At 41.4% G+C, this 18,836-nt stretch overlaps 1 protein-coding gene across 5 annotated transcripts in view; it reads left to right on the forward strand.

Moving 5' to 3' along the window:
- The window catches only part of B4GALNT1 (beta-1,4-N-acetyl-galactosaminyltransferase 1), a 284,601-nt gene that overhangs the window by 250,774 nt on the left and 14,991 nt on the right, over nucleotides 1–18,836 (forward strand). For all 5 annotated transcript variants that reach the window (XM_033935405.1, XM_033935407.1, XM_033935408.1 and 2 more), the window contains one exon: nucleotides 12,607–12,844. In XM_033935405.1, coding sequence (XP_033791296.1) covers nucleotides 12,607–12,844 — 238 coding nt within the window. The remainder of the gene's footprint in view (nucleotides 1–12,606; nucleotides 12,845–18,836) is intronic.

The raw sequence follows: 18,836 nt of genomic DNA on the forward strand, positions 1-18,836 counted from the left end.
CTAACCACATCCTCTGACAACACGTTCCAGAGCTTAACTATTCTCTGAATGAAAAAATGTTTCCTCCTATTGGTTTTAAGAGCACTTCCCTGTAACTTCATCGAGTGTCCCCTAGTCTTTGTAATTTTTGATGGAGTGAAAAATCGATCCACTTGTTCCCGTTCTACTCCACTCAGGATTTTGTAGACTACAATTATATCTCCCCTCAGCCGTCTCTTTTCCAAGCTGAAGAGCCCTAACCTTTTTAGACTTTCCTCAAATGAGAGGAGTTCCATTCCCTTTACCATCTTGAACCTTTTCTAGTGCTACTATATCTTTCTTGAGATAAGGAGACCAGAATTGAATGCAATACTCCAAATGAGGTCGCACCATAGAGCAATACAGGGGCATTATAACATTCAACAAACAATAAACTTAGCAAGAGAGAATCAACTATGGTAAGTCATGAATTTGTGATTTATAGTTATTAATAACATAATGCTATAAGTGGTTAAAGTTTATCTTTTAAAGGGTCACAAATCTTATTCCACTTGGCCACTGTCCTTCATCTTGTAAATATATCTGTTTATTCAACCATTTATGCACTAAGGAAACCCTTGGATCCTTCCAAGATGCTGCCAGGACCAATCCTCCTGCACACAAACAAAATTGCATGTGGAGAAGAATAGAAACAGTATATGTTATACAGAGAAGGGTCGATAGTGGGATTCCTCAGGGGTCTGTGTTGAGACCATTGCTTTATAACATATAACTGCCATGTTCCCCAAAAATAAGCCCTAGTGCGTTTTTTGGACCCAAATTTAATATAAGACAGTGTCTTATTTTTGAGGGATGTCTGGGGGGTTTTTTTGTGTGTGTTTACAATGATCATTTCACCCATCCACTTGTGCAACATCTTTCTATCCCTACCTCCCTCCCATCACCCCCCCCCCCCCGGGTGTAGCAGAACCCCAAAAGCAATTTCATTGTGTTGCGTTAGATCTAATCTAAGCAGTGGCGTACCTAGAATAAGTGACACACGGGGCCATCATTTTTTTGGCATCCCCCCGCCATCTGTACAAAAAACATGATTTTTAGTAACAAGCCACACGTCACACATGAGTACCTAGGAAAAGGCAGCATCTTACATATGCAGTGAGCAGTACAACATCAATACACCCATTGTAAAACTAAACAAGCCAGACTAGTACAGATCAATCCTACACCGTCAATCCTAACAGAAAACCATGTCTTTCGAACACACAGAACACAGAAAATACCTTCGCCTAGTATGGAATATGTCATCACAAACTAACCCCTCCCTCTTTTACAAAACTGTAGTGTGGATTTTAGCCACAGTTTTGTAAAAGGGGGGATAAAATAGAAATACATAGACAAAGGTTAAATTGAACCAGCAAGAAGCTGGACTCTGCATACAATGCAACACCACAGAAACAGTGAAACATGTCTCCTAAAGCAACAAATAAATAGAAAATTTTTGTTCTACCTTTGTCTTCTCTGGTTTCTGCTTTCCTCATCTTCTTGTTACTCTCTTCCTTTCATCCACTGTCTGCCATCTCTCTGCCCCTATATGGCATCTTCTCTCCTTCTATGCCCCTTCCAGAAACTGTATGCCTCCCCCTTCCATCTCTCCTTTCACCCCCATTGGTCTGGCATCTCTCTCCTCTCCTTCTCTCTCCCACACCTCTCTTCTGCAATCCCTTTCTTCCCTCATTTTCCTTTTCAATTTATTTTCTGCATCCATCTAGATTACGTTCTTACTACCCTCTCATCAATTTCCTTTTTTACTGTCTACCTACAGCTCACCACCTCTTTCCCTCACCCCCTCCAGTATTTCCCTAACTCAATCCTTTTCCCCCATCATGTGCCCTCCTTTTATTTATCCCCTCCTTCCATCCTCTGCCCTCTTCTCTCTCTCCCTTCTCCCCACTTCCATCATCTGCCTCTTCTCTCTCTTTCCCCCCTTCTTCCATAATCTGCCCTCTTCTCTCTCCCCACTTCCATCATCTGCCCCTTCTCTCTCTTTCCCCCCACTTCCATCATCTGCCTTCTTCTCTCTCCCCCTTCTCTCCACTTCCATCATCTGCCCTCTTCTCTCTCCCCCTTCTCTCCACTTCCATCATCTGCCCCTTCTCTCTCTTTCCACCACTGCCATCATCTGTCTCCCCTTCTCTCAATCTCTCCATCCACCACAGGCCCATCTTTCTCCCTCACCTTTATGATTTTGGCAACAAGATTGGCAAGGCCCCCCACCCGCAACGGCACTCAGCGGTATCGGCGCCCTGCCCCGCGACAGCACTCAAGTTTGGCCTCCTTTTCCCGGCATCAGCAGAACTTCAGATCGGCAACAGGTGCTCAGTCAAAAGCTTCCCCTGACTGAACTGCCTGGGCGGAAACAGGAAGCTGAGTCAGGGGAAGCTTTTGACTGAGCATCTTTTGCCGATCTGAAGTTCTGCTGATGTCGGGAGAAGGAGGCCGAACTTGAGTGCTGTCGCGGGGCAGGGGGGGGGTGCCGATGCCACTGAGTGCCGTCGCGGATGGGGGGGGCGCCGTTGCTGCTGAGTGCCGTCGCAGCCCAGGAATTTTCCATACATGTCTGGTTGTGCACCCCCTTAAGGCTGCACCTGGGGCGGATCTTCCCCCCCTTGGTACGCCACTGAATCTAAGCATTGTTCTTGTATGCCACATCTTCCCTATAAAATAGAGCGTTAAATGGTTAACAAATAAACAAATTACAGATCATCCTTAAACTGAATTCCAGATGTTATAACATTTCTGAAATAAAAAAGTCTTTTTTTAAAAATTCTTTATTGATTTTCAAACTACAAATGCGCCATAGATGAATCACATATATGTATATTATATAATAAGGGCAGAAAACTTTCAAATATTTCTGCAACAAAGAAATTTCCTCCTCCCTCCCAGCTAGCATACAAACAAATAAATCAAACCTTCATGAAACCATTCATAAAATCATAAAATTCCATTCCCTTACCCCCCCCCCCAGGATGTGTACATTTACTTGTTTATAAAATAAAATAAATTAAATTATTCCTCTTTACAGTATTTAGTCAATGGCTCCCACACCTCTATAAAATTCTTCAATCTTCCCTGTTGTATGGCCATGCAATCACCATTTTATATGTATAACACAGGGATTCCCACCAGAATGTGTAGTTCAACCTATCCCAGTTTTTCCAATTTCTTAAGATAAGCTGCATGGAAACCCCTGTCATCACTAATAGAAGCTTGTTATTATTCATTGATAGTTGATTTTTGGCTCTCATAAGGGTACCAAATAAAATGGTATCGTAAGATAAAGCCACTGGATTCTCTAACATGTTATTTACTTGATCTCAAATAGACCTCCAAAACTGCAGAATCAAGGGACAATAGTAAAGTAAATGATCTAAAGTTCTAGCATCAAGATAACAATGCCAACATCTATTTGACTTGGAACTATCTAATTTGTGTAAACGAACAGCTCTATGTAATAAGAAAAACTAAGTTTGTCTCATAGATGCTGACACCGTACATCTCATCCTCCAAATTCATGGCCATTGAGACGCAGTAATCTGATGCTTAATCTCAATGCTCCAAATGTCACGAAGACCAGTTTTTGGTTTCTTATTCAAAAATCCAGATATTAATTTATACCACTGAGCAACCTGGTGTCCCAGGAAGTCCACCTGAAAACACAAGACTGGCAAACTATATTGATTTGTAAGATTCTTCCATTCAGGGAACCCCTTCTGAATGGCCTGCTTCAATTGCAACCATCTATAATTTTGTGATTTGTTAAGACCAAATTTGTGTTGCAGTTGTGAAAAATCAAGCAGTTTACCATCAATTATAACTTCATCCAAAGTATGTATACCTGCCTTCATCTAGTGTTTCCAAATGACCTTAAACCCGCCTATTTGAATCTTGGAGTTCAGCCATATGGTCTGACACGTGGATTTATGAATTGGAATAGGTGTCAAATTATTAATGTATTTTAAAATTTGCCACGTGTCAACTAAAATTCTATTGTCCTTATATAGCCTAGGCAAAGAATGTTCTAGAATGTTGCCTGAGAAAGACCTGGGCTTCAGTGTCTCTCTCTTATATTTTTAAGTTTTTAGTTATATTTAGTTTTCTTTGTTGATTTCTAGTTTATTTTGTTCCTTTCATATACCTTATTCATAGTTTTACAGGGTTCTGCACTTTTTTTCTTTTAATTTTCACTCGGGCGAGTCAGAAAACATCTTGGAAATGAGGAGTTTAGAAACATAGAAACATAGAAGATGACGGCAGAAAAGGGCTATAGCCCATCAAGTCTGCCCACTCTAACAACCCCACCCCCTTGAATTTACCCCCCTAGAGTTTGATAGTTATAGAATCGCAGCATAACTCTCTACAAACCTAAAGGCCTAGAATGGTGCATTTTCATCAGAGGCCCTTCCTACGTCCTTCCTTCCTTCTCCCTGATTCAGTAGGAGATAACGGTGAGCACAAGTAGATGCTGGAGCCGCACCGAAAACAGCGGCAGGCAGCAGAAGCAGCGGCGGGGACTTATGAGCACAGCTCCACCCCTCCTCCGATCCAGCAGGGACTAATGGTTGAGCACAAAGAGACGCCAGGGCTGCACCAAAACCAGCGACAGGCAGCAAAATCAGCAGCAGGGACTTAAGAGCACAGCTCCGCCCCTCCCCTGATCCAGCAGGGGATAACGGTGAGCACAAGGAGACGCCGGGGCCGTACCGAAACCAACGGCTGGCAGCAAAAGCAGCGGCAGGGACTTAAGAGCACAGCTCCGCCCCTCCCCCGATCCAGCAGGGGCTAATCGGTTGAGCACGAAGAGACACCGGGGGCCGTACTGAAACCAGCGGCAAGCAGCAGAATCAGCAGTAGGGACTAAAGAGCACAGCTTCACCCCTCCCCCGATCCAGCATGGGAAAAACGATGAGCATAAGGAGACGCCGGGGCCGCACCGAAAAGAGAAGCAGGCAGCAGAAGCAGCGGCGGGGACTTAAGAGCACAATTCCGCCTCTCCCCCAATCCAGCAGGGGCTAACGGTTAAGCACGAGGAGACGCTGGGGCCGCACCGAAATCAGCGGCAGACAGCAGAATCAGCAGCAGGGACTTAATGAGCACAGCTCCGCTCCTCCCCCGATCCAGCAGGGGATAACGGTGAGCACAAGGAGACGCCAGGGCCACACCGAAACCAGTGGCAGGCAGCAGAAGCAGTGGCAGAGACTTAAGAGCACAGATCCGCCCCTCTCCCGATCCAGCAGGGTTCTATACCATACTAGATATCGGATCTGAGAATAGTGGCAGTTAACCGTTTATTGCAGCTGATGCACCGAGATGATAGTGGCGGTTGTCTGACTGTTGCAGAGGTCATCTGATCCAAATGACATGCCTGCATTTTAGCATTGCATTGACTCTGATCTAAATGACTAGCCTGTATTTTGGCATTCATTACTATTTCCTGGGAAACCTCATGGCTGAAATATTGTGTGTTGGCTTGGCTGCATACATCAGGGCTCAAGGAGCATACCAGCTTTCGTTCCTTGGCATATCGTCTTTATGAACTTCTAACATCAGATATTATTGTCTGACTGGAATTTACTTTATTTCATTTATTTTATTTTTATTTATTGTTTTCTCAGGTACTTTAGCTAGATTGTGAACCTTCGGGACAGCTAGGGAAATACAAAGAACCATTTTTATTTATTTTATTTTAATGTATCTTTAATCTATCTTCATTGTAAACCGCTGTGAACCTCACGGTATAGCGGTATATAAGAAATCAAATCAAATCTTTATACTTAGAACGTGACTTAATCTCAGTGGACACATGAGTTGCCATTCCAGCCATAACCAATCAGGAAGATTTTCCATGAGCTCAGGGAGGATCCAATACATACCTTGACGCATTATATAGGCTTGATAGTACCAATAAAAATTGGGAAAATTTACCCCACCCTCCGCAATTGGTCTTTGTAAAGATACTAGAGCAACTCTCGCAGTTTTCCCCAACCAAATAAATTTTGTCAGAATACTATTTAACTTTTTGTGAAAGGACCCTTGAAAATAAACTGGCAACATACCCATTTGGTAGCAAACCACAGGCAAAATCATCATCTTGACCGTTTGAACTCTCCCCCACCAAGACAGATGTAGAGGGTTCCATTGCTCACACATTTCCATGACCTTTAGCAATAAGGATTTTTCATTTACCTTCATCGTTTCTTCCAATGTACTTTTTATCCAGATACCTAAATATTTTATAACATCTTCCTTCTAAATAAAAGGGAACGTATCAAATAATCCTTTTGTACAATTTACATTTAATGGAAGAACCTCTGATTGACTCCAGTTTATTTTGGAACCAGAGAATTTTCCAAATCTATCAATTCCAGTAAATGTGGAATGGTCGATTCAGGATTCCTCAAATGAATCAAGATATCATCTGCATATGCAGAGACTTTATATTTCCGACCTGCATAAGGAATACCCTGTATCTCCTCTGCCTGTTGAATAGCCAGTAGCAAAGGTTCCAGAACAATATCAAATAGCAAATGAGATAATGGACACCCTTGTCTAACTACCCTCTCCAGACAAAAAAAAAGTCTTCAAATCTTTGTGGAACAGATAATAGGAAGCCATCCCCCCCCCCTTCCATGCAGCAGAACCCCAATGACCCCGCCAATCCATCCCCCTGCGCAGCATCTTTCCATTTCTCCCTTCTATCCCCCTGTGCAGCAGAACCCCGATGACCCTCCCATCGCAAGGCCGACATATCCCCATTCCAAATAGCAGCAACGGCAGCACTAAACAGGCTGCATCGCGGCCTTCCCTGCTGGGGTCTTCCTGGTTCCGCGTCATTGATGACATCATCAGTGATGTAGCAGAGGAATGGGAAGGCCCCGGCGGGGAAGGCCATGAAGCAGCCTGTTCAGTGCTGCCGCCGCTGCTGTTTTGAATGGAGGTAGGTTGGCCTCGCGGTGGGTGGGTCGTCGGGGTTCTGCTGCGTGGGATGAGAAGGAGGGATGCTGCACAAGGGGATGGGTGAGAGGGGAGGAAAGATGCTGCATGGGTAAGGGGGAGAGAAAGTGCTTCCGCCGGCGAATCGTGGAGTGTCGGGGACATTCGGGAGGGCCTTCAGGGGTCGATCCAACTAGGGCTTATTTTTGGGGTAGGGCTTATATTAGGACCTACCCTGAAAATCATGTTAGGGTTTATTTTCGGGATAGGTCTTATTTTGGGGGAAACACAGTAATATTAACCAGCAATCTAATTTTAAATGTTTCAAAAAAGACCTAAAGACCTATCTATTTCATGAATTTGTTACTAATAATTCCTAAATATTGTAACACTAGTTTATGTGATTCATCTCAGTTATAGTCTTGTCTTCAGAGTAAAGAGGCTTCAATAATACCATCAGAATCAGCATGACTTGTATCCTAGCACTCTGATTTTCTTTTGTTATTGTTTCTTCACCCTATGGAAACTTTGTACCATCAAAGTTCCTCTCTTTTCGACTGCTGGTTCAATCTCTGATCTTAAGCATCTTGGATTACTGCAATATTATATACTTGGGATCTTTTAAGAAAACCATCAAACGATTGAGAGTCATTCAGAATGCTGCTGTCCGTCTCATTTATGGTCTCAAAAAATTAGATCATGTAAGCCCGTATTACAAAAAACTACACTGGCTGCCGATGAAAGCAAGGGTCATTTTCAAGTTTGCCTGCCTCTGCTTCAAAACCATAACTGGTTCATCCCCAATCTACATGTCGCACCATTTTGAATTTTCTGACACCATTTGCACACGTAGGCCCCAATTCTGTAAACTACGTCTAGTTTTAGGCGTGCTTTAGACGTCCTTGTGGCACAAGTGTCATTCAGCGTTACTTAGGCGTCAGATAGACGTCTGATATTCGTTTTCAAAAATCCACTTTTTCCTCATTTAGACGTCAGATAGACGTCCCTATGATGTTATATATAAAAATGTTTTTTTACTGATTTGTTATCATTATTTCAGGACTGTAAGCTTTAACATAATAAAACCAAAGTATACCGTCATTAAAAGGATAATAAAAACACAGTATACCATATTTAAAAGGATAGCTTCACTCCTGTGCTACACAGAAACTTGTATAGCAATGGTACCATTAGCTCCTATAAGAAGTGTAAAGCATAGGACTTTGAGCATCGTATAGGCTTCAGATAGACGTGGTTTAAGCTCCAGAAAGGCTTTAGCACGATACATACTATTTAGGTCATCCAATCTGACTCCCCTGTCATATTATAGCTTAGTGATCTGCTAAGGTAAAATCTGCTTAGCTATCATCTCACAATTAGCTGAGACAAAAGACTGATAGCTCAATGGCTTAAAGCACTGCTTTCATTGTCCCAAAAGCCAGAATCTCAAGTAGGGTTCAATAAATGTGACATGGATTCAAATACTGCTGTTTTTATCAAATGCAAACTCAACTTTTGGAAAAGATTGTTTCTAGTATTGCTAATGTTGTGCTGTTTGAGATGAAAATTAGATGTGATTGGTCTGTAGCTTGTCATTTTTATTAAATGAGTATTTTGTCAGCTAAAGGACATGAGGGAGTTGAACCCATACCAGGCTCATACCCTAACCTTCATTCTAACCACTGTGCTACAGAATCAGCCATAAAGTCATAGCAATTCTAATTGGATTATACTGTTCCATTTAGGCGTCGTTTGGGCAGTAGCATCAGCATGCTTGCGGCTCTATAACGGAGCACCCGAAGCATGCCAAATTGGATGCAGTTCAGCATATCTCAAGCTGTAAGGGTAGGAAACCTCTCCCCTGACTGAAAGAAGCCACCAAGTTAAGGCACCTGGTTCATCCTCTCCACCTCTCATGTTCTCAAATATTATGCTGGTTGCAGGCTGTGAGGCAGGAGACTTGCCAGCTAGAGAATGACACGGTGACAAAATTCATCACCGTTCCCGTCCCCGCGGATAACCACGGGAAACCATCTTCATGTCATTCTTTAAGGAGAGAGGAAAGAATCAGAGTATAATTGGGCATAATCACTGACCCGCAAGCTTTACTTTGAAGAATGCTGATGTAGAAGGACCGAGGTTGAAATAGAAAATGACATGGGATTATTTCCCGCGGTTATCCGCGGGGATGGGAATGGTGATGAATTTTGTCACCGTGTCATTCTCTAATGCCAGCTACCCTATTTGCCACCTCCACCCCCCACCCCTTTGCAGCCTGGGCCTCATGGAACACTAGATAAGACAAAGGTCAATGTGACCAAGTAGCTGAAGTGGTGCTTATTAAGGAAACACTAATGTCCGGCTGCTACTCAATTTAAATAAGCACAAGGTGAAAAATGGTATAAGATTTTTATTGCACAGTCCAGGAAAGCAGCATGCAAGTGTAATATCAGGCAACTGCAGTTCGATCAGATGGATGACAGTTATGCAGAGTAAGGCACTCATAGGTCCAAGTTGTTACTGTGGTAGAATTGGTAAGGTCCCAGAATCTGCTCCTAGTAGGAGAAGGCAGGCTGAAGAAAAAGGAAGATGGATTGAGACAAATTAAGAGCTGATTGGTGAGTTTTAGGCTGTGTTTTACAAAGGTGCGCTTAATCCACGCATGCGCTAACTACTAACGCGTCCATAGGATAACATGCATGCGTTAACCTTTAGCATACGCTAACGGCGCCTAAACAGTGCTGCTTCAGCGCATGGTAAAACTTAACCCGTACATGTTATCCTATGCACGTGTTAGTAGTTAGCGCATGCATGGATTTAGCGCATCTTTGTAAAACAGCCTTCTGAAGGAAAAACAAGTGTGAAACATGCTAGTATTGTGAAAATGTAGATAATTCATCACAGGGGCGAAGAAAGGTTGCAGTACATCATTCTCACCTATTTCAGTTTTGGGATTTGAGCTTTGGCCAGGTGCAAGCTGTTGTGCTGAACCCAGTTTGAACAGACCTGCTCTGACCTCTGGGAAACACAAGGGGAGTCATTAGCCACTCTGGGAGTCTGAAATCAGGAGAAAAAGGGGGAAAAAGTTAAGACAGACATCTGTGGCAAAAATAAACCTATCTCTTTAATAAATTTCTCTGACTCCTTTCCTGCCTTGCTGTATCTTTGAAATGCTTCCAGACAAATCTTGACTACTCATGGCATGCTAATGTAATTTGAAAGTCCTTTTCTGTAACATCGCTGCCTGTATACAGTCTCTTCCTCTGTAAACCGCTCTGAACTGCTTGTGGTATTGTGGTATACAAAAATAAAGTTATTATTATTATTATTTATTGATTCCATCGTCCTCTGGATTGTGAGCCTGGTCTCCTCCCATGATTGCGGACTATTAAGTGTATTCTTGATTTTGTTCTATAACCTTACTTGGCATTTTACTTTAAGTTGACATCTCTTTATTAGATACAAAAAATGAAATACAATATCAAAGAGCCAAGTAGTTACAAACAAATAAACAAATACAGGATCATCAATAAAAAAAAATTTTTTTATAAAGAATTCCTTATAAACTTCCTAAATTCTCCCCTCCCCTCCCTTCCATCCCCTTTTCCTTTCCCCTTATAATCCCCCCATCAAAACCCCCCCAAAAACTGAAAGCATACGAAAGGCTTGGATTCTGATATCTCCTCACATAAAACAAACTATATCCCGAGTTTCAAGGTTATTATATACAGTAAAACCTTGGACTGCAAGTAGCTTGGTATGCAAGTGTTTTGCATGACAAGCAAAACATTTTATTAAATTTTAACTTGATAAACAAGCAATGTCTTGCAATACAAGTACATACAGTATGCACACGTCACAAATGAGCCGATGGGTCTTCTCTCTCTGACACTTCAAGAGTATAGTGACTGTTCTAAACGAGCAAAGTCTTGCAATACGAGTACATACAGTATACACACATCACATCATCACAACTGAGCCGATGGTTCTTCTCTCTCTCTGACGCTGCGGGAGTGTAGTGACTATTCTAAACGAGCGAGGTCTTGCAATACAAATACATATAGTATTTTGTATTAAAGTTTTTGGGTTGTGGTTGAGTTTCCATTATTTCTTATGGGGAAATTTGCATGCTTCTGAAACAAATTATGCTCACAAACCAAGATACCACTGTATTTGATATCCCACCTATCATTACGCCTAGGCGGTATACAATAAAAATGCAAGGTTAAAATTAAAGGGGGGAACCCCCACACACACACATACACACACATTACATAGCGATACATCATACTGAAAGGTTAATTATAAAGACAAGAGACATATAGGAGAGAAAGAGGAAAAAAAATACAATATTAAAAAAAGAAAAAAAAGGCCTGACACTGCCACTCACTGTAAGTTCACTAGTCCAGATGCCCTTTCTATACTTCTCTGTACCACCACCACTCTTAGTCCCAGAATTACTGGATCATAGCTATGGAGCTCCATGAATTCCTGTTCAAAATGTATTCCTTGAGGTAGTGTTAACCGTGTTATAAAAATTAAAACCAAATAAAATATACAAATGCATAAACTGAGTACATGCACATAGTTACACTATTTTTCCAGCATGCTTTAAGGGATGTTGTTCTGAGTATAGACAGTCCCCAAGTTATGGATGAGTTCCGTTTTTAAAACCATTCTTAAGTTAAATTTGTATGTAACTTGGAATTTAGTATTCTTCCCACCTTCTCCACCTGCTTGAGGTCCCTCTTGCATCCATTCCACTGTTCCCTCTCTACCACCACATCCAACATCTCTCTCTCTCTCTCTCTCCCCCATGCATCTCTACCTCACTCCTCTCCCACCACCATGTCCAATAATTCTCTCTTCCTCCCTATGCCCAACAATTCTCCTCTTTCTTCATCTCCCCATCTGCACCATCTCTCTTTCCCTCTCACTCAGACACTCTATTCCCTCCCCAACCTCAGCATCTCTTTCCCTAACTCTCTCCATTCTTCTATCCTATGGCCCAAGTTAATGCTCCCCCTCCCTCTCTACATTCTGTGCCCCAAGTTCATTCCCCCTCCCTCCTTCCTTTCATCCTTTGTCCGAAGTTTGCGCTCCCTCCCGAGTCCCAATACGTCCCTCCATCTCCCTCCCATGTCCCAACGTGCCCCTCTCCCTCCTTCCATTTTGTGTCCCAAGTTCGTGCTTCCCTCCAACGGGTGTTTACCTTTTGACTTCTGACATCAGAGGGCAGGCAAATGGGTCAGCTGCGCTTAGGAGCTGCTGCCCACAGTTTTGTGAAGAGAAGCGACTGTGGCTGGAAGGAGGAGGGAGCTGGCCAGAAGAAGGTAAACACCTGCGGGAGGGAGACATGTACTTGGGCCACAGAATGGAGGGAGGGAGAGGGACATTTTGGGAGGGAGGAAGAGGAGTACGTTGGAACACCAAAGGTAGAATGAGGATCCTGTTTCATAAGTATGAGTCCGACGTAAGTCAGAGACTGTCTATACTTATTTTATAAAGGCACTTAGGCTTAAAATAGGAACCTTTTTAGACTTCCCACATGGGTGTTTCATTATAAAATACCCTTAGTTTGTCCAGCCCCTTGGAAAGTTGTGTGTTTGACTGTTTGTGTTTTATTATTTACAGGTGGGAGGTGCTGTGAGAGAGCTCACTGGATTCTCTACCACTTACCGAAAGAAGATAAGTGTTCAGTCAGGGGGGATAGCTGGAGATTGCCTGAACGTACAACAAGGCTTCTATCATGTCATCAAGGGTTTCCCCAACTGTGTGGTGACAGATGGTGTTGTAAACTTTTTCCTGGCACGCACACAAAAGGTGCTGCAGGTGGGATTTGATCCCCGGCTCAACAGGATAGCTCACTTAGGTAAGTAATTATGCTTTTGTTGTTTACACCAGTGCTTCTCATCCCTCTTTTGGAGGCACACCTACCAGCTAAGTTTTCAGGATTAACACACCTAGTATGCATGAGAAAGATTTGCATGTTAGAAAGTTCCATTATATGCAAATTTATCTCATGCATAGTCATTATGGATAACCTGAGTAGTTGACTGGATACAATGCCTCCACTTGTACATAAATTTGCTAGACTTTCCTATTAAATCTTCATTGTTTATTCAAAGTATTTGATTAAATGCTTATCCAGCAGTACAAAGCGCTGAACAAAGTATTTAAAAATTACAGGAAGATAAACATGTCAGCATTGTAATCTTATATGTATTAAATTATTGGACAAACCAGGACAAAATAGACAAACTCAAGCCATTAAAACAATAGGAGAAGGGGGCAGAAATACAATTTTTTTATAGAAAGAATATATAAAAGGAAAATACAATAGGAAATGGGAAATAAAATAAAAAAATAATTAAGAATTGGTGAAATGGAAATGAGAAACAGTTATATGCATCCTTAAAGAGAAAACACTTTAAACTGCTTTTGAACTTCTGCATGTTTCATTTGGCTCTTAAATATAGAGGAAGAGAGTTCCAGATCAAAGGAGCGGTTACTGAAAACATTAGGATGTGACGAGTGCCGATTATCTTCAGGGATGGGACATTAAGGGTATGCTGGGAGGCTGATCTTAAGGCTCTAGGGGGATCATAAGGGATCAAGAGTCTATCTCTAAATGCCGGAGCATTGGTTTGTAAATTTTTAAAAGTCAGGAGGGCGATTTTATATGTTATCCTATGTAAAACAGGCAACCAATGAGCTTTTTGCAGTAATGGAGTGACGTGGTCAAATTTATTTGAACCCAAAATAATTTTTATAGCAGTGTTTTGAATAAGTTGAAGACGTTTTATATCTTTTAGGCATATCCCTTTTAATAGTGAATTACAATAGTCTATTTTGGATATTACAAGCGAATGAATTAACACGTTCAGGGATTTAGCATCAAGAAGGGGAGCTAAAGATCTAATCATCCTTAGTTTGTGAAATCAGTTTTTTATCAGTGCACTAATTTGGGGATGGAATGAAAGCTTATTATCAATGAGAATACCTAGTATTTTTATTGTAGTAGTTTGTTTAAGAGGAACAGTATTGACGGAAACTGGAGCTATTAACTGTAACCCTTCTTTCCATGGAACGAGCACTGTACTGGTTTTAGTAATGCTTAATGAAAGCATGTTGGCATTTAGCCAATCATGGATTTTGGCTAATTTAAGATTGATGATGGAAATATCGTTTTGGCAGGTGGGGGTCGAGGGTGTGCAAAAGTTGTAGATCATCAGCATAAGCGTATACTGTAAATCCTATCGATTGGCAGAGAGTTAAGAGGGGGGCCAGGTAGACATTAAAAAGTAAGGGGGATAATATAGAAACCTTGTGGTATTCTGAAGTTCGAATTGAAAGACTTGGAGATTGAGTTGTTGAAATGTACGGTAGAAAACCGATCAGAAAAGTAAGATTTAAACCATTGAAGGACTTGATCTGATATACCGATGGATGCGAGTCATTGAAGAAGGCAATGATGATCTATTGTATCGAAAGCGGCAGCGAGATCTAATGAGATAAGTAGAACAGTCTTATGTTGATCAAGATAGTAGTGAATAGTTGTGGTAAGTCCTAGAAGAGAGTGTTCTGTGGAATGATTTTTGCGAAAACCAGTTTGATTAGGATGTAAAGCCTGTGTTTTGTCAATGAAATCTGATAACTGTTGATAAACGATCTTTTCTATTAATTTGGCTAAAAATGGTAGATTAGCAATTGGGCGGTAATTGGAACTGTCCTTTAAGGTGTTTTGGGGATCTTTAGTAATAGGTTGTAGGACTGAATGTTTCCAGTCAGCTGGGAGGGTTGTGGTAGAAAGACTTTTGTGAGTCATTTGAAGAATATAGGACCCGAATACAGAGAAGTATCGTTTTAAAAGAAAAGGAGGAAGGGGCTCAGCTTTAGAAGCCTTTATATTAATAGAGTGAAGCATATTTTCAATTTCGTTTAATGAGTGTAACAAGAAATTGGAACATTTGGCAGTTAAGGAATTATTCAAAATTTCTTCTTTTTCGTTGTTGCTGGATCAATTAACACCCGGGGAATTAGTAACTTTACTGACAATGTTTGATCTTATTAATTTAATTTTTGTCTGAAAGAAATCAGCTAAGCTTTGGGCTGAAGGGGATTCTTCCATAGAGGTGGCTGGTTTACGTTTAAAATAAGTTAGTTGTTTGAGAATTTTGTAAAGAGCTGATGAATTCCTTACTTTAGAGATCTTTTTAATATAAAATTGTTTCTTTACTGCATTAATCGATTGACGATAAAATTGGGATTGTTTCTTGTAATATTCTAAATTGTTTCGGGTAGGTTTAGAACCCCATTTGCGTTCAGCAGAACGCAGTTGTCGTTTTAGTAATAGGAGAGAAGAATTAAACCAAGGGCTGCGTTGTTTTTTAGGGGAAATTGTTCGAGTAGTTATTGGTGCTATATTAAATAAAAGGGCGTTGTTCCAGATGATTATTTGTTCATTTATAGTAGCTTCGTTGAATTCTTTGGGATTGATTGATAATGTGGCAGAGATAAGGGAGTCATTGATATTTTGGAAGTCTCTTGAGGAGACAGGTAATTGTGGAATGTCTGATGGAGACTGCAATGTATAGCCTGATTGAATGAAACTATGATTGGACCAGGGAACCTTATGTATGATAGGTTTTGAAAAATGTAAAAGCAATTCACTGGGGACAAAAATCATATCTAAAGTGTGACCCTTTATGTGAGCAGGGCCAGAATTTAATGCTACAAAATTAAGATCGTTAACATGGGTACTAAATTCAGATGTAAATTGATTAAGAATCTCATTGAAATGAAGATTGAAATCCCCAAGAAGAAGAGGGAATTGTGAAGTAGTAGAGAAGTCAGAAATAATAGATAACACCTGGGTAACTAAGGACTGATTGATAGGAGGAGGGATATATAATAACAATAGGTCAATAATTGGGTTCGTTTTAATTTTGAGTTGAATATGTTCAATGAGACTTTTAGTTTGCATGATTTCTACGACTACGGATAAGGAAGATTTGTAAATGATGGCAAGGCCGCCTCCCTTCTTAACAGTGCGATGATTAAAGCAGAAATTATAGCCTGGAGGGCTAGCATAAGTGAGGTAAGCCTCATCGCCTTCAGAAAGCCAGGTTTCTACGATGAAAAGAAGATCCAAAGAATGATTGGTTATAAGGTCTTTAATGGCATGATATTTGCAACATAGAGATCTAGCGTTGATGAGACCTAAATTAAGTGTATTTGGTGAAAGGGGAATTGAAGGATTATAGACTTCCTCAAGAGTATTAGGGGATAACTTAACCAAATTAGAAGAATTAGTAATGGCTGAAATAGGTATGGGGCATGTCTATGGCTTACTAACTCAAAACAAAGCCCCACATGGACAAACGATACACACATCCAGCAACACTATAAGGCCTTAAACTTACACCCAACAGCATTCACACTCCCACAAGAAAGAGGGAAAAGAAAAAGAAAAGAAGTGGAGAAAAAGGCCTCAGTTCAGCTTCATCTGGCATGTCTATGGCCCCACTAAAAATTAATATTAGAGGATTAGGGCCAGAATATATCCCTTACTGGCTTTCTGGAGAGTTGGGAATCCATGACATCTGAGGTGACGTTCTTTGTGACCCTTGATGTGGCATCCCTGTATACTTCTATCCCACAGGACGAGGCTTTGAAGATATTATCAGATTTTTTGAATCAAATGCCTTGTCCGTGGTTGGTGCCCCTGGAGTTTTTGCTAGAATTGAGTGCTCTGGCTATGAAAAAGAACTATTTTTTTGTTTGAGGGTCAGTTCTATATGCAATTGTCAGGAGTTGCTATGGGTGCAGCTTTTGCCCTGACTATAGCTAATCTGTTTATGGGTTCGTTTGAGGAGAAGTTTGTTTACTCTTCTGGATTTTTCCTTTGATGGTGGGATGACTCCGCTTTATAGACGATATTTTTTGTCTATGGAGAGGATCTTTGGAAGAGCTGTTGGCATTTAATGTCTACATTAATGGGTGCCATCCCTCCTTGAGATTTGAAATGAAGTTTCATCAAACCAAGATCGCTTTTTTGGATGTTTTGGTGGAATTAGTGGATGGAGTTTTGTGTACCACGGTGTACACTAAAGACACTGATCGTAACTCCCTGCTGCAGTTCAGTAGTATGCACCCTCATGCTATGAAAACTAGCATCCCTTTTGCCCAGTTTCTGAGGTATAGGCACATCTGTAAGACTACAGCTGAGTTCCGTCATCCATCGGTGACCTTACAGGATAAATTTATTAATAGGGGATATCCGGTTTCTGTGGTAGCCCAGGCTAGGAAGAGGGCTCTGTACAATCATAGGGAGGCTTTATTACAGTATCGGGACGATGTTCCCACTCAGGATTTGGTCCCATTTGTCTCCACTTACAATCAGTTGTTGAGATGTTCACAGCAAGTGATCCGCCGACATCTTAATATTTTAAAGATACATCCTTGTTTTCAACAGCTCAAGATCTTGTTTTTCTATGTGCGTAATCGAAATTTGGGTGATGTTTTAAGCCCCAATGTTTTGAGAGCTCCATCTGATACATATGCAGCCATAACACCGGGACATCGGATATGTGGTCATTGCTCTGTCTGTCCTTTAATGATCGAATCTGATGTGTTTCAACATCCTAAGACTGGTTTTGTCTACAGGTTGAGGTGTTCTACTTCATGCTCCACTGAGGGGGTGATTTATGTGATTCTTTTCCCCTGTTTGAAAATTTATGTTGGGCATACTTACCGTCAGTTCAAGACAAGACTTATTGAACACAGATCATGTTTGAATACCCGGCGTTTGGAAGAACCTTTGGTGATGCATTGTTTGGAAGCACATCATGATTTTGGAGCTTTGCGATGTATTGTGATTGAACATATTGCACTCCCAGTTCGACGGGGTGATTGAAGATGGCTCCTTTGGCAAAAGGAGCAAAGATGGATCTATCAGTTACAATCAGTCCACCCTGAGGGTTTAAATGCCCAGATAGAATAGTCCGCCTTCTTTTGAGTCTGAGCGTTTTTGATTGGTGTCTGCATGTGGATGGGCTTCTTTAGAGCTGGGGTGAAGAGTTTCTCTGCACCAGTCTTGTTTGATGAAGGGGTAAGGATGTTTGAGGAGTATGGTGGGTCTGGAATATCCAGATGTGAAGTAATGATATGAACACCCCTGACGCAGCGTTTTCTTGCGAAACGGAGGGTTCCCCGTTGGGTGCAAGGACTGCCCGGCCTGGATTTGGAAGCCATTAGCAGTTAAGTTATTTTTTCTTGCTTCTACTGTGGATGTTATGAGCTGGATTATACTGCCTTTTGTTACATTCACCCACTAACTTTCATCAGTACTAGGCGTGCTGGTTGATACCACCTGGCAGGCTGCTTTAGGTGCCTTGTTTTTGGACTATTCTTTGGCATTTACATATAAAACAGCTTTTGTAGGAGTGGAGTTTTTTTTAGACCAGATGAAGCCGAACGAGACCTTTTTCTCCACTTCTTTTCTTTTTCTTTTCCCTCTTTCTTGTGGGAATGTGAATGCTGTTGGTTGAGTGTGTTGCTGAATGTAAGTTTAAGGCCTTGTAGTGTTGCTGGGTGTGTGTATCGTTTGTCCATGTGGGGCTTTGTTTTGAGTTAGTAAGGCATGTCTATGGCCCCATAGAACTGGGATCTGAGATGGGGCAGATTCCATTAAAAATTGATTATGTCCAAAGAGCAGAAAGTGCAGTATTAAACAAGCGTAAGTTTTGGTGTAAGTTTTACCGAGAGACAGCTGAAAAGTAGTTTTAGAAGAAATTAATAACGGAGAGGAACAAAAGAAAAACCTAAGGAGTGTACAAAGTTGCGCACAAAGGAGCACATTA

Source organism: Geotrypetes seraphini, chromosome 3 (assembly GCF_902459505.1).
Source record: "Geotrypetes seraphini chromosome 3, aGeoSer1.1, whole genome shotgun sequence".
In the NCBI taxonomy this organism is placed as follows: Eukaryota; Metazoa; Chordata; class Amphibia; order Gymnophiona; family Dermophiidae; genus Geotrypetes; species Geotrypetes seraphini.